At 37.1% G+C, this 14,906-nt stretch overlaps 1 protein-coding gene across 5 annotated transcripts in view; it reads right to left on the bottom strand.

Annotated features, from left to right (window-relative positions):
- Positions 1-14,883, bottom strand: part of Dnajc2 (DnaJ heat shock protein family (Hsp40) member C2) — a 30,625-nt gene extending 15,742 nt beyond the window's left edge. The window contains exons 1-4 of one of the 5 annotated variants that reach the window (XM_071613321.1): positions 14,841-14,883; positions 11,697-11,798; positions 7,141-7,216; positions 461-559 (exon numbers count right to left, since the gene is read on the bottom strand). In XM_071613321.1, coding sequence (XP_071469422.1) covers positions 461-559; positions 7,141-7,216; positions 11,697-11,729 — 208 coding nt within the window. In that variant the 5' untranslated portion in view covers positions 11,730-11,798; positions 14,841-14,883. Of the gene's footprint in view, positions 1-460; positions 560-2,397; positions 2,683-6,380; positions 6,431-7,140; positions 7,217-11,696; positions 11,888-13,305; positions 13,727-14,840 lie in introns of those variants that run through there. The other 4 variants (XM_027926388.3, XM_071613317.1, XM_071613327.1 and 1 more) reach the window with 4 other exon arrangements.
- Between the last annotated feature and the right edge of the window lie 23 nt (positions 14,884-14,906).

Here is a 14,906-nt window from a genome sequence, read left to right as displayed (position 1 = left end):
CCAGGGCCTCCTCACACATTCTAGGTAAGTGCTCTGCCACTTAGTTCACATCCAGCCCCCAATTTAAATTAGCAAAAGATCTAAGGAACAATTTATTCTCACAAAGAAACTGATAGGCAAAAGATCTTAGTAGTCTCATCATTAAATACAATGCTTGTATAAGCTTCAGGTAAGAGTCATCTGGGGATCCATTAAAATGCAGATTCTAATCAGTAGTTGCAGGGCCTGAGATGTTGCATTTCTAACAAGCTGCCAGGTGTTACTGCTGCTGGCTGGGGGAACCTCACTTTGTATAGTGAGGCTTTGGGGAAATAAATAAAAAATAACCTGGTATAATTAAAAGTATTTAAAGATATCATGCGATAGTAAATGAACTATATCACACATAGGAAACCCAATCCCAGCATTTATTAAATAAAAATTACTTTCAGAAATTTCCGACTGTAAAATATTTTCTTACCTTTAGTTATACAAGTGAAGTAATCGTTGTCTCCTTCTTTTATTGGTTCACCCGCTGCTTTCCGTTTGTCTGGGTGATGTTTTAAGACCATTGCTTTATCTACAAAATGAGTCAGATTTGTCACTTCAGGCATCAAAACCAAAAATAAGGATGAGCTAAATATAGACCATCTCCAAAATTGCAATGCTAATTTTAAAATCTTTCCTTCCAAGGTGAAATGCGTGCTTATTAAGTGTGAAAATTAAAGAGCAACTGAAACAATTATTTTAAGAAATCAGCCAAAGTGCCAGCACCCAAAGACAAATATATAATGTTTTTGTGTATTTATACATAGGTTATTTTTTCCCTTAAGGATATGCTTTAAAGAATTTAGGAGTGCTGAGGGGTGTAGTTCAGTGGTAGAGCCCTTGCTTATTAACAAGGCCCTGGGTTGAATCCCCAGCACTGCAAAAAAAAAAAAAAAAAAAAAAAAACCAAGAGAAAAGAAAAAATTAGGTGTGATCATACTGTATGTATAAAGTTATATTGTTTTTGTTTTAAGTTAATATTATATAATTTGCCTTTTTCCATTTTTCTTGTCAACTCTTCAAACTTCCCTTTTAGTGACTGTTTAGGACTGCATTTCAAATAGAATTGTCATAACGTAAGCACTTCTCTACTGATGGAAATTGGAATTGTTTCTAATCTGAATTATCTTGAATATTACTATTTTTTCCACATTTAGGACTCTTTTTCTGAAGATAAATTTATACAGAAGTGAAATTAGTGAATAAAAATGTAGGAACAAGGTGCATTCCAAAAATTAAACTATTTCATTTTTTTATGTGTACATCCTTTTCACCATAATCTTAACTAGCACAGGGTCTAAAAAATTTATCACTAGAGATATAAAATATCACTGATATAAAATTATCACTGGTGCTCAAAATTTTTTGTTCGTACCTTTCATCTATCTATAGATAGAAGGGTTATCTGTTTTTATCCTTAGTTTGTGTCACTTTACAATAAGATATTAGCTATTGAGCATTTGTGAGCCAGGCCTATTTATCTCAATAACTATGAGAAAAGCATTATTTGTTTCTTCATTTCACAGATGAGAAAAATGAGACACAGAGAAGTTAAGCAACCACAATCTTTGCAACCTGCACAAAGTTCTGGCCAAGTCAGGCTCTGATCCAAGCAGCCTATGAATCCTCAGCCTATGTGCATGCTTCAACTCTTTACATTCAATATCTGTTGCTAATGTTTTCCCCCAAATGGTGTTGTTCGTTTTTTAAAATTCATTTTTATTTATACAATTACTTATCATTTCCTCTATAGCTTTTTCCAGTATTTATAATTCTTCTAGTATCACAAATGTTTCCTATGCTTAGATTTAAAAACAATGAATCCCTTAAATCTTTTCTGGAATTCAATAGTCAAAGAGGTATTAAAATTTTGTCATTTCTTAAAATCCTAATATAATCAATAATACTTCCCTTTTCCACTGATTTGTAATGTTTCCTTTATCACAGCAAATTTTATAAGGGCTTGTTTTGATTACTCATTATTGCCCCAGGATTGTCCTGAAAATGACTATAGCTATCTAATATATTTGATGGTAACTGCCAAAAAATATAGGTTTGCTACATTTTAACTTATTTATTTTTTGGTGTTACAAATATGATTTATTCATAGTTTCTTTTGAGCTCTCTTTGCTAAGTTTTCATACTTGGGCTGCATTAATTTCACAAAATGAATTGTTCCATGCTAGGGGTGTAGCTCACAGGCAAAGCACATGCTTAGTACAAGTGAGGCCCTGGGTTCAACCCCTGGCACAGGAAAAAAGAAAAAAAAAAATAAAAGGAAGAACAAAATGAACTGTTCCAAAACAGTTTATGTTCAGCATGAGCATTTTCAATTCCTTTAACATATGAAATATTCACCTGAAAAATTACCTGGGCCTAAAAATGGTTTTTAGAAGATAATTCTTTGGTAACTTTAAAAATTTCTTCTTCAGTTTTTACTGAAATTTTCAAATTCACTGCATATAAGAGTAGTTTCAATTAAAAGTATCTTCTATAATGGTTTTCATCCTTTGTATATTTCACTATTTGATTTGTTTTTTTCTTCTTTATAAAACCCATTTTGGAATATTGTTTTATCTCTTCTATTTCCTTCCTCCATCTTCCTTAGTGTTGTTCTCTTAAACAATGAATTGAAAGTCTACTTTATTTTTTCCCCTGTTTTAAAGAAAGTAACATAATAGGTTAAGGCAATGAACTTGCTATGGTACAATTCTAGTTGCTGTTCCTTTAAGTTTTGACAGGCAACAGTCTTAATCTTACTTTTGCATTCATAAATACAATTTAAATTTTTCTAGGCCCCCAAATATTTTAAAATTTCCCAGTGATTGTTTCTCTGGTTTGTTTTGCATCTTATTCATCCGGTTAAGATAAAATTTTAAAAAAATACATTTTAAGAGCAAAATGTTCAGATATTAAGTATTCAATTTAATGAGTTAACAACTGTATATACACATGCAACTACAGTTACAACCAAAAGAAATGTACACCATTTCCATTACCCAGAGTTCCTTGTACCCCTTTCCAGGTGACTCCCATCCCCTACCAACTAAGGCAACCACTTTAAATCTGTACATACTTTTATATGTTCTTGAACTTCATATAAATGAAACCTATAGTATGCTATTGTGTCTGTCTTCTCCTGCTCAACACCATGTTTTGAAACTCTTGAGTATACTGGTAATGTTATTTTTTATCGCTGAGTAGGATTCTATGTTCTAAGAGCAGTTTGCTTATCCATTTTCCTGTTGGTGAACATTAGGGTGGTTTCCTATTTATGAACATTTTGAATAAGGCTGCTATGAACATTTGTGTGGAAATTTTTTACTCATTTTTACAAGGGTTCAGAAGTGTGACATATACATTTGTTTTCCTGAAGTCCAAGATCTTCCTTCTAGTTAGGTAGTCATTTCTCTACTAGCACTGGAAAACAGGCATTTTAAAATTCTAGCTGGTTCAAGCAGAACAGAAATTTATTAAATGTTATTAGGTAGTTCACAGAACTTTTTCTTTTAAATATTTATTTTTTAGTTGTAGTTGGACACAATACCTTTATTTTATTTATTTTTATGTGGTGCTGAGGATGGAATTCAGGGACTCTCACATGCAAGGCGAGAGCTCTACTGCTGAGCCACAATCCCAGCCCAGTTCACAGAACTTTCATGATAACCAAATTATCATGTTTGGAAGCTCATGACTCAATTTTTACTGGAAAGTTCAGAAACATGTTTATCCCACCACTGATGGGCACAATCACTGTGCCCCACAACTGCTGATACTGAGCACAAGCTATGACCCCTGTCATGTAGCCAGTGAAAGCCTTAAGTTTCACTATGCAGTGCTCTTCCCCCCTTGCCAGCAAATGGATTCCTGCAGCACAGCCTGTTGTTCTCCTTTGACTCTGAAGTGTGTGATGATTAGTGAAACCTAAGTCATTTGTCTATATATTCTGAATCTCAAGCCATACATATTTTTAAAAATCAGGTTAAGCTTTCTAATTTGTAGTTGTTTCTTATTTCTTCTTTAGGGACATCTTGCATTTCGTTATTCTTTTCATCTGAATCTTGGGAACATTCTTTAAAGTTGTCCCTGGCTTTACTGTATTTTCTAATTATACATCAGCAATTTTTTGTAATTTTATATTCTGCTCTCATGTTTTTAGTTTTCATGCAGCCTCTACTTATTTCTCCCTAATCTCCCTCTGCAATGCTGACCTCACTGTAATACAGCATCTTCGTATTTCATTGACAACAGACATTTCTTGGGTTTTCTTTTAAACCTCAGGATAAAGTCTGAAAGATAGCTTACTTTTTTTTTTTTTGTAAAAAGGATCAAGTTTGTCTCTTTTTAGGCTGCACTATTTTTTCCAACACTGATTTTTCTGCCTGATCATCTTTAGTCACCCATGTGTATTAGAGGCTTCTACATTCCTACTTATAAAACTGTCCCTAGGAGGGACTGAAGATATTACCCAATTTAAGAAAATAATGTAAAGAGAGCCAAAAGACTGGCCAACTTGAAAAAAAAAAAAAAGTAATCTGGGAACAGCTGTTATACATTTACTGAAATTTCAGTCAGGCACATTGCCTATAATCTCAGTGACTAGGGAGGCTGAGACAGGAGACTTGCAAGACCCTGTTTCAATATAAAAAATAAAAAGAGCTGGGGGATGTAACTCAGTGATAGAGCACTCATGGGTTCAATCCCCAATACTGCAGTAAGGAAGGGAAAAATAAATAAGTAATTTCAGGTTTTCTTTTCCCTTCCCTCCCCCATGAAAAACAAGTTTCTCAGGTATTCTGAGGCTACACCAGTAAAGGGGCTTTTATTGTATGATCACATTGGTACTATTAAAAAAAAGCATTTAGGGCAGGGGATGTGGCTCAAGCGGTAGCGCGCTCGCCTGGCATGCGTGGGGCACTGGGTTCGACCCTCAGCACCACATAAAAATAAAATAAAGATGTTGTGTCCACCAAAAACTAAAAATAAATATTTTTAAAAAAGCATTTAAATATATTTTTATTTTTACAAAGCTTGAAAGTTTTTAGTTTAAAATATCACAAATAAATCTGGAATATCCAAATTATCTGATTATTCAAACAAATGAAACCTGTAATATGCTATTGTATCTGGCTTCTCTTGCTCAACATCATGTTTTAAAAATATTATAAAACCTACACACCATTTGCCAATGTGTACCTCAAGAACAAAATTACATAATTTATTTTGTACTGGGCATTGAACCAATACCACTGAGCCTCATCCCCACCCATGTTTTTATATTTTATTTAGAGACACAGTCTTGCTCAGTTGCTTAGGGCCTCACTAAGTGCTGAGGCTGGCTTTGAACTTGTGATCCTCCTGCCTCACCCTTCTGAGCCACTGGGATTACAGGCATGTTACAGGTATGCACCACCATGCCCAGCTATACGCAATTTAAACACTACCATTTGTAATATGATCTAAGAACGCAAAAGATCTTACGTATTATTATGCTTATACTATAATAATCATGGATTTGCAAACACTAACTGCATTTTCACTTTTTGACTAGACTTTCAGAAAGCAGTAAGTAGCAACGGTCTATTTTATACTTCTCTAGTTAACAGAACTATTTAAACTGTTTAGTTTGAACTATATAGCTTATAGAGGTAGGGAAAATGACACTCTCCTTCTGAATAAATACTGATATTCAACCAGGGTGGTGTGGAATAAATTACAGTTCCTTTCTTATGGTTAACAATCTGCACAGGTGTTGTAAGACTTCCACTACAGAATACTCAAAAATTAATTTCTACTTTGTCAAGAAAAAGTGTGGCCTTAACAAAAATAAAATGAATATTTCTTTATAATTTTTGCTCATTTTTTATCCTTTAGAGAAAGACAAAAGAATTCCTTCATTTTAAAATGGCAAATATTTTCATAGTTCAAAAATAACTTCTAATTTTTTTTACAAATTTGTGTGCATCATAACTAAGTACTTATGCAGTACTTATATGCTATTTTTATAGTAAGACTCTGCAAATACTTTCCCATGGTAATTCCTGGCATTTATGTATATTGCAATAACTATTTGTATACACTAACATATGTTCTGTCCAAAATCATGCCAGCCTTTTAAGAAATCCAGTAATAAGTATAAAATAATCTGATAAATCCCTTCACTACTAAAAAATATTTGTGATTTTCCTAAATAAAAGCATTAATGGGAAAAATTAAGTTTATCTACTAAACTAAGTCTCAACCAGCATTTTTCAACGTAAGTTCTTGTTTAGCCATGTTCATCCAAGCACAGTACTTTCTCTTCTTGGCTGGACTTGACTCCCTATTCCTCTTCCAAATGGCCACAATCTTACCTCCTCTGACCTCAATATCCATTCTCTACAGTGGAGGGCAGAACATTCTCCTAAGATAAAACACAGAAAACTAATCACCTTCACCTTTTTCATTAAACTTCACTAATCAAGGTGTTTAAGGAATTATGTCCACAGAAATGAAAAGAACAGGACATTTAGGCACATTAAAGGATGGTGTCTTTCTAAGGTATATGAAGTCTCAGTTCCCAACATTTTCCTCCCCCGATATTTAATCTTGTGAAGTAAAATAATAACAAAGCACTGGACTCTTGGGCAGAGGAAAGGGTGATATTGACAAAGGTATGACCTAAAATCACTAAATAATATTGAAAAACCAAAGAAACAAAGCAGGGCCCCTACTAAATACAGCTGCCCATACTTCCAAAGAGAGGTAAAATATTTGTAATAGCTTGCTATTGGAGTATTCTTTATCCTGCCTGCCCCCCACACTTCTTTCTCTCTGTCTCTCCTTCCCTCCCTCCCTCCCACTCACACACTCTCTCTCTCTCTCTCACACACACACACATGCACACACCCAAACTGATTTTTTATCCCTAATGAGAAAGTCCATACATCATTAATTTTTTTCTGGTTATGAAGGCAAAGGAGACCTTGGTCTTACATTTTATATTGCTATGACAATTACTACACATATTGTTAAATGTAGAGTTATGGCAACAGATTATGACCCTACATATTTTTTCAAAATAACATTTCCTATAACAAATATATAATTACTTCAAAATAACTAAGTACTTACGAGCTGCTTTGATCTGTCTCTGTGTAGCTTTGTATCTTACATGGCCAAGTCCAAGCACTGCATAATGATCTTGGTTCTGATAAGACACAAGAGAGTCAAGTTTGAAACGGAGTGATATATCCTATCCCTTATATTATGGTACCCTAAAACAGTATTTCCCACAGAGAAACTTTCATGGCAGGAGTCCAGTGAGAAGTTCTGAATAAAATAGGATCTCTGGTCATGTAAGTTTCAGAAATGTGAATTACTGTATAGCCTTCTTGATAATTTGTACGCACATAAGCCTAATAAGGGCTCCAAAAAGTCCTCCAATTACAAAAAGGAAAACAAACACAAAGAGGCCCGTAACACCTAGCATTTTCTAAAATTACTTGAAAGTACACTTTTCTCTCTCAACATCTATTAATACCCTGTAGCCCTCTGAAATCAAGGTACATCTAGGAATATTTCAGAACCAAAGGGAGCATTACAGTAGCTCCTCTGGTTGGGTCAGTGGACAATGACAGCACAAAATGAGGAACCATGTGGAGTAAAGAAGGTAGGCTGAGTAAAAATCAAACTAAGGGAAAAGGTGTCTGTGGATAGGAAGTACCTGTTTTCATTTCTCCTTTGGTTAACATCTAGTGAATTTATAAGCTGAGGTAGCAACTAGAATGAGGGCTCCTTACAGAACTCAAATTGTGCATTCTGTCTTGGAGAATGAAGACAGCTATCAGGTGAAGAGGAAGAGGAGTTGAGGGCACACAACATTGGAGAAAAAAGTCAAATAGGACTGACTAGTTTTCCTTCAAATTCAAGATACGAACATCACATGGATAGATCCTTTATTATGTCTGGAAATCAGTTCACTCTTCTACTTCCTAGCTATTTCAAACATTCTGTCCTTCCCTCATACTTCACACACCTTTCCTCATACTTCACACACCTTTCTCCATCCCCAAGCTGACAGTCGTGAATGCTGCTTAACTAAAAAGCGAAGCTATCCCAAACTAAATTAGATGTATAATAGGGTTTTTTTGTATATCAATTATACCTGAAAAAAAACCATTAAAAATTAGTATCATCCTACTTAAATGTCAGAATCTACCAACCTCCTTGCACTTGGACATGTTCTCCTTCCCTACTTTCGCAATTGAGAAAGCCTTTCCTGTCATGATGAATTATTTCAGCTTCCTTTGTTTTGAAATCCATCCTAAGCTTCTCAGGTTAGCATCTTTCACCTTCTTCTAAATTTCAAGTGGATTGTTTTCATCAATACATAAGATGCCATTGTCTCTCATCCTTAAAAACCCTTCTGAGGCCATCCTTCCCCAAAGTTCTGCTTGTCAGTTAAGCTTCTTGAGAAAGCTGTTCACACCACATTCTTATCCTCTTGCATTCATTTTTCAACTTCAATCTAGTCTGCTTTGACCATTCTCACCACAGGTGCTGAGATTTGTTTCCATAGGTATTTTCACTCTCACTTGACTTCAACTTCCATTGGCTGTCCTTGAAACATTGTCTCTTTTAAGAGTTAATGTGAATCCATTCTCCACATTCCCCTCCACCTTCCAGCAGACATTTTTAGTCACCTTTACTGGCTTCCTGAAGACTTTCAAAGATCAGTTTTGGGGTTTATCTCTCACGTTGTATAAAATGTGCAAACAAGGCCTCTGGGGGATTTTATCCAACGTGATGATATAATACCTAACACTCGGTACATGCTGAAGACCCCCAACTAACTCTAGTACAGACCTCCCTTCTGATGGCCAGAGGTATAGAGCAACTCCCTCTCTCTAACCTCCTGGCCTATGACCCTCTATTGGTGTTCTAGTTCACTGAAAATGCTGAGCCTTTTCTCACTTCAAGGCCTCCTAAGTTTTTCTCCCTGCCTGGCATATTCTCCTTGTACCTACCCCATTCTTATCCTTTAGGTCTCAGCTTAAATGAGACCTGCATTTCGACTTGGTTGTTGTTTCCTCCAAAGTTCCTGAAAATGACCGGGCCTTAAAATGCTCTAATGGCTTTCCACTGACCACTACTCCTTGCCCTTCCCTCTGTCACAGCAAGTTGCCTTCTTTCAGTTTCTTCTTTCTGCCTTTGCATAAACTCTCTACATGCAATACTATTCTCTTACATCTTTGCAAATCATTCATGTTTTGTCTGAAATGTCAACTCATAGTCCTTTCCCATCTACTCAATCTAAATTAGTCACCTAGACAGTTTATTCATATCACCCTATTCTAATTCTTTGCCTGGAGCTTACTGGACACATGTTCTGCATTATTTTTTGTCTGCTCAATGGAACATAAACTATGTGGAAGCAACAATGCTGTCTTGTATGGCATAATATCCTTGGTACCTATAATAGTGTTTGACAAGCAGCAGAGGCTTGATTCATACTTGATGAATAAAAATAATGAATTGAACACTGAATCAACCATTACTATGTTCTGATGTAATTTACTTCTGATGTCATTTCTATACCTAAGACTTTTTTTTAACTTCGACATTCCCCTATTTTATCTTCTCCTGACCTTGCCTTCACCCCAAGTTACTATCTTCTCTTTCTTTACAATCCAGCTATGACAGTATTTCATACCTACATCTCTACATCATCATTCCCTGATCACTCCTCAACCCACCAAGAAATTTGTTTTCAGTCCTTTTACCAGAATAGCTTTCAATGAAGCCATGTATACTTGTTTTCTCAAATTCAATGACCTTTCATCATTTCATGTTCTGTGAGCGACCCCTCTCTGAAGCAGTTGACACTGATGAATGCTTTTTCCTTCTTGAGACTTCTTCCTCCCTTAGTTTCTAGAAGAGTATAGTGCCTAAAATTCAACAAATCTTTGTTGAACTAATACATTTCTTTTATTTCCCTATTTTTTTTCAATCCTCCTTAGTATCCTTTGCTGTTCCTTTTCTTCCTACCCCTTCAAATAACCATGTTCTTCAATGTTCAGTCCTTTTCTTTTGAAATTGATGACAGGAGAGTCAGCTAACAGTTTCTGAGTGCTTACTTGCTTTTCTCTTGAGGGTTTTATTCACATGCTTTACCCCATTTAATCCTCAAAACAACCTAAGACACTGGAACCTTATTGTCCACAATTTGTTTAGCATTTATCATGTGCCAAGCGCTAAATGCCTTATATGTATCATTTCATTAATCCCCATTACAACCTTGAAGCTGTTAATAATCTTAACTGTTTTAACAAGGAAAATGAGACATTGAGATGTCCAATAAATTTCCCAAGGTCTCAGTGCACAGAGTGATGGAAACAGACTCGAATTCAGGCACTCTAATTCCACAACATACACATATAATACCTGTTTGTCTATATTCTTCTCCACAACTGATGTCATTCAATTTCTCACAGCCTCAACTACCACCCTGTGCCAATGAGTTCAAATGTCTTTGGCTCTAGTATCTCTTTGGGGTCACAGACCATCTATATCAATGTGGTTATTAGAGCTTCCCCCCCCCCCCCCCCCCCCGGAAGTACTGGATTGAATTCAGGGATCCTTTACCAATGAGCTTTACATCCCCAGCTTTTAAAATTCTGAAACAGGGTCTTGCTAAGGTGCAGAAGCTGGCTTTGGACTTATAATCCTCCTGCCTCAGCCTGCTGCATTGCTGGGATTACAAGTGGTTCCACCATGCCTGGCTAGAACCTCCTTTTTTTTTTTTTTGGAACCGGGGGTTGAACCCAGGGCCTTGCAAATGCAATGCAGACACTTTGCCACTGAGCTACATCCCAGCCCCTAGAACCTCAATTTTTGACAAAGCTAAATTTGGATACAGGTAACATTCTCTACAAAATTCCTCATCCTACAGCTTAGTGTTGGTTACTGACTCCAGCAGGTCACTTAAATCAGAATGCTGAAAACTTTCTGAATACCTCCCCTTCTCTTGTACCATACAAGTAAGGTCACCAAGGCCTGGCAATTATGTCTTCAAAATAAATAAATAAAATCTGTTTCTTCTTGTTCGAAATCCAGCCACAATTTTAGTTCATCTCCTTATTCACAGGCTTGGATTACTGCACCAGCCCTATCTCAGTAAATTATTCATTCCTCCCTCTAGGTCTGTCCCCACTTTCAAGCACTTTTCTGGAAAATCATTTTTCTACAATTAGCTTAGAAACTTGATGACTTCCTACTGTCCTGAAAATAAAATTTTAACTCCTTTTTCAGCATATCATAAAAAGGATACAACAGAGTTTGGTCTAGAGTACATTTTAGGCCTAATTCCTCACAACCATCCCTATGTATCCCACTCTACTCATTTTTAATCCTCTACAGTGGAACATGTTCTTTCTCCTTTGTATCTATACCTATCTAGTTTTCTTTGATTCACTAACTGCCACTCATCCTTTGAAGACAGCTTAAAAAAAATCTTTCCTGTGAAACCTTTCTGGATTTCTACTATGGCTAGTGCTATCCCAATTCTGGGCTTAACAATCAAAAAGGGCTCAATTATGCTTATTTTGTACCACTTAAAAACATGGATGGAAAATCATGGGAATATTGCCTATGTCAATATGCACTGAGAAAAAGATTTGATTAAATACCTTCCAGTCTTTTGGATCAAGTGTTTTCAGCATGGGAAACTCTTCCAGCTGCAATTCCTCATCTTCTGATTCCTCTGATAACTCTTTCTTATCCTCCAGTTCCTGAAAAGAGGCAGAAGCATTTCTGGTTCTCCTCTTAACAAAAGCTTCAAACCATCTTCCCACAGGTTCAACTTGACAGAGTGCAGAGGCTGTGATTGAAATTGGTAAGAGAGGCTTCAATGTATTACATGAAACAAGTCTGTTTCAGGGCAATATATTTTCTTAGGAAGATTAAAACAGTGATGCCATTAGAATATAATTTTAAAATCACCAACTATAAAAATAATTGCAGTCATCCTATTTACATGAGGGGTAGCAAGAAATTATCATTTCTAGTATCTACAGAGTATTCCATCAAAGTTGTCCAGATAACTAAAAAAATATAAAACCATTCAATAATGTCCATAATAAACCAATACTTTTCTGTGGATAAAAGACTGGTAGGGAACAGGAAGAAATGTTGCAAATTGCTTTACTTTTATACCAATAATGGAAATGAAGCAATACATAATGATAAACTGTCACTAGGAATTAACTTCCAAAAAAAAAAAATCAACTCAAACTATCTCAATTATTAAAATCTTGAATTAAAATAGCTCCTAATAATTTTAAGGATTCACTAGCAAGATTGTTCCTAAAGATAATTTTACAAGCAGCTGATGGGGACTTACTAATGCTGCTGTGCTGTTAGATAACCTTGGGATCTAAACTCAGAAGCTATGAGCTTTAGTCTAGGTTTGACAGTGTATCTTGAAATGATTCAGAGAGGTCTTCAACTATAAAATGGGAACAATACGTAGGTCATTTAGTTCCTAGAAACATTGAGAACGCATAAAAGAACTCTGCAAACTACACTGCTGTAAGAAAAGCATTGTATATCTGTATATTGGTAACTGAAAAATAGCAATTTGGGTCAGGGAAGGGGGATAAAAAGACTCAAAACCACATTTAACAAGCACCAATGAAAGTGGCAATGGGAATCTGAAACCCGAGACTTCCACAACTTTCCTAAGCTATAAATCAGAATCTACAGCAGCAGAACAAGTTTCACTTGTTATGACTGCCTTTAAAGTCTATCTCCGCCAACCTTTCCAGCAGCCCAAGGAGCGGTCTTTTAATACTTTAGAGCAGTGTCTGAGTTCTGACGTTTAAACTACAAAGCCGGAGCAAACGTACAGGAGAAAAAAAGTGTTAAGGCTTTGTACAATCCCAGACACGTGGGGTGTTTGCAGCTGGTAGTCTCTTTGCCGAAAGCAAGGAGATGCTTATGGGTATCTTTCTGGGGTACTGGAGAGTTCGGTCCCGAAGTGTTCAGAAGGATCCATGAGTCAGCAGCCCCAAGAAAAGAAAACAACCTTAGGGGCAGAAAGATGCCCCCAAGCCGCTCAGTCTTCCAATCTAGAGCAGGATTACTTTAAAGCAGGGAGCAAAAGGGCACTTGTGACTGCCCCACAGAACCGGGAGCTAAACGCCGGGGTCAAGGGTAGAGAAATTACAAGATTGCGAGAGGGAAAACTGAGGTAGGGGCGGCTGAAGCGGGACGGACCCGGAGTTGGTGGGCACGTACCAGAGGTCAGAGCGTGGGTGATGGCGGTGCCCTGGCCGTCCGCGGCGCTCGGCAGGAGCAGCATGATGGCGCTAGGGCTAGCCCTGCGGGCGCAGCGGCTCACGTCCCCGGCGGAAGGCCCTCTGCGTTCCCTCCAGCTCTACCTCCCCGTCCGAGCCTGGCGCCTAGGCTCTACGACGCTCAGGAACCGGCGCGTGGACACAAGCAGCAAGCACTTCCGGGATGGGTCTTTCGTGGTGTGGACGCCAATCCCACCCCCACCCATCCGCGCCAACGTGTGCTGCAACCTAGTTCCTCTACCCACTCAGATCCGGCTGGAGACCAAGGCGCACGAAAGAACGGTTCCTAGACTTATTAGTACCCATGTAGAAAGGATTATTTTTACAAGCCGTAGAAAATAACTTTTAAAAGTTATTTGCATATGTTTCTCTCTCTCTCTCTCACACACACACACACACAGTAAAAACAGCTACTTCTAGATTGTAATTTTCAAGATCCTTCTTTATGTATTAGCCTGAACCTAACCACTGATTTATTTTTATTTTTTACCAGTAGCTCTACTTGTACAAATACATACACTTATGTACGTATACCTGTGATGCAATTTGTCATGCTATTATTCGTTTACCAGCATTATCTCTTTTAATAATCATTTGGAGAAAAAAAACACCCTCTAGCGTTAGATTCTATTTCAAGGCCAGCATTATTTTTATCCTGTCCTAACAGAATGAATTTTTATTTCAAGATATTTCCAATGACAGGGTTCTGGGTTTTGTTTATTTGATGTATATTAAAAGTCAATTGTATTTCTACTATAAGCGTCCTTCTATGACTAAGGTTAAAAAAAAAAAAATTCAAAACGTGCAACCCCCCCCCCCCCAAACTTTTCCAAATCTATCACACCATTCTACAGTCCCATCGGGTATACGTAATTTCATTCTCCACCCCCCACCCCCATCGTTGCCAAACTTACTTTTAAAAAAATTTTATAGTAACCATTCTAATGGGTTTGAGGTGGTTTTGATTTGCCTGTCCTTAGCAGCTATGTTGAACACCTTTTCATGTAGTCTGTCCTTTATATACCTTAAGAGAAATGTAGACTCAAGTTCTTTGCCTCCCTGCCTGCCTTTCTTTTTCTTTGCCCATCTTAAAAATAAAGTTGTTCTATGATTGAGCTGGAGGAATTCTTTGTATAGTTTGGATATTAATACCCTATGAGAAAAATATTCTTCGTTCTAGTTTATAGATCTATCCATCACTTGTGCCAGGCATTTTGCAAACACTGTTTGATCTGGCGTCTTCCTAATCCTGTGAGGTAAGGAGGAAATTAAAATTCAGAGATTAAACACATTACACAAATTGGCCACACTAACTCAGGATTTAAACTCATCGACTGAGCCAGGGTTGGTCCTGGAATTTACTGCTACAGGATCTTACGAGACTACAGACGGTGAGGGGCCAGAATAGACCATCGTTTCCGTCTAACAAGTACGCTTTTCTCCAGCCACGACCGGGGCTAGAACGTGTTTCCTTACAAGGCTCTCGTCATCTCTCAGGTGCAGAGCAAACCGGCACCAGGAGCCGGTTCTACTTCCGGTGGG

This window comes from Marmota flaviventris, chromosome 1 (genome assembly GCF_047511675.1).
Source record: "Marmota flaviventris isolate mMarFla1 chromosome 1, mMarFla1.hap1, whole genome shotgun sequence".
Classification (NCBI taxonomy): Eukaryota; Metazoa; Chordata; class Mammalia; order Rodentia; family Sciuridae; genus Marmota; species Marmota flaviventris.
This window is presented reverse-complemented; position numbering and strand designations above follow the sequence as displayed.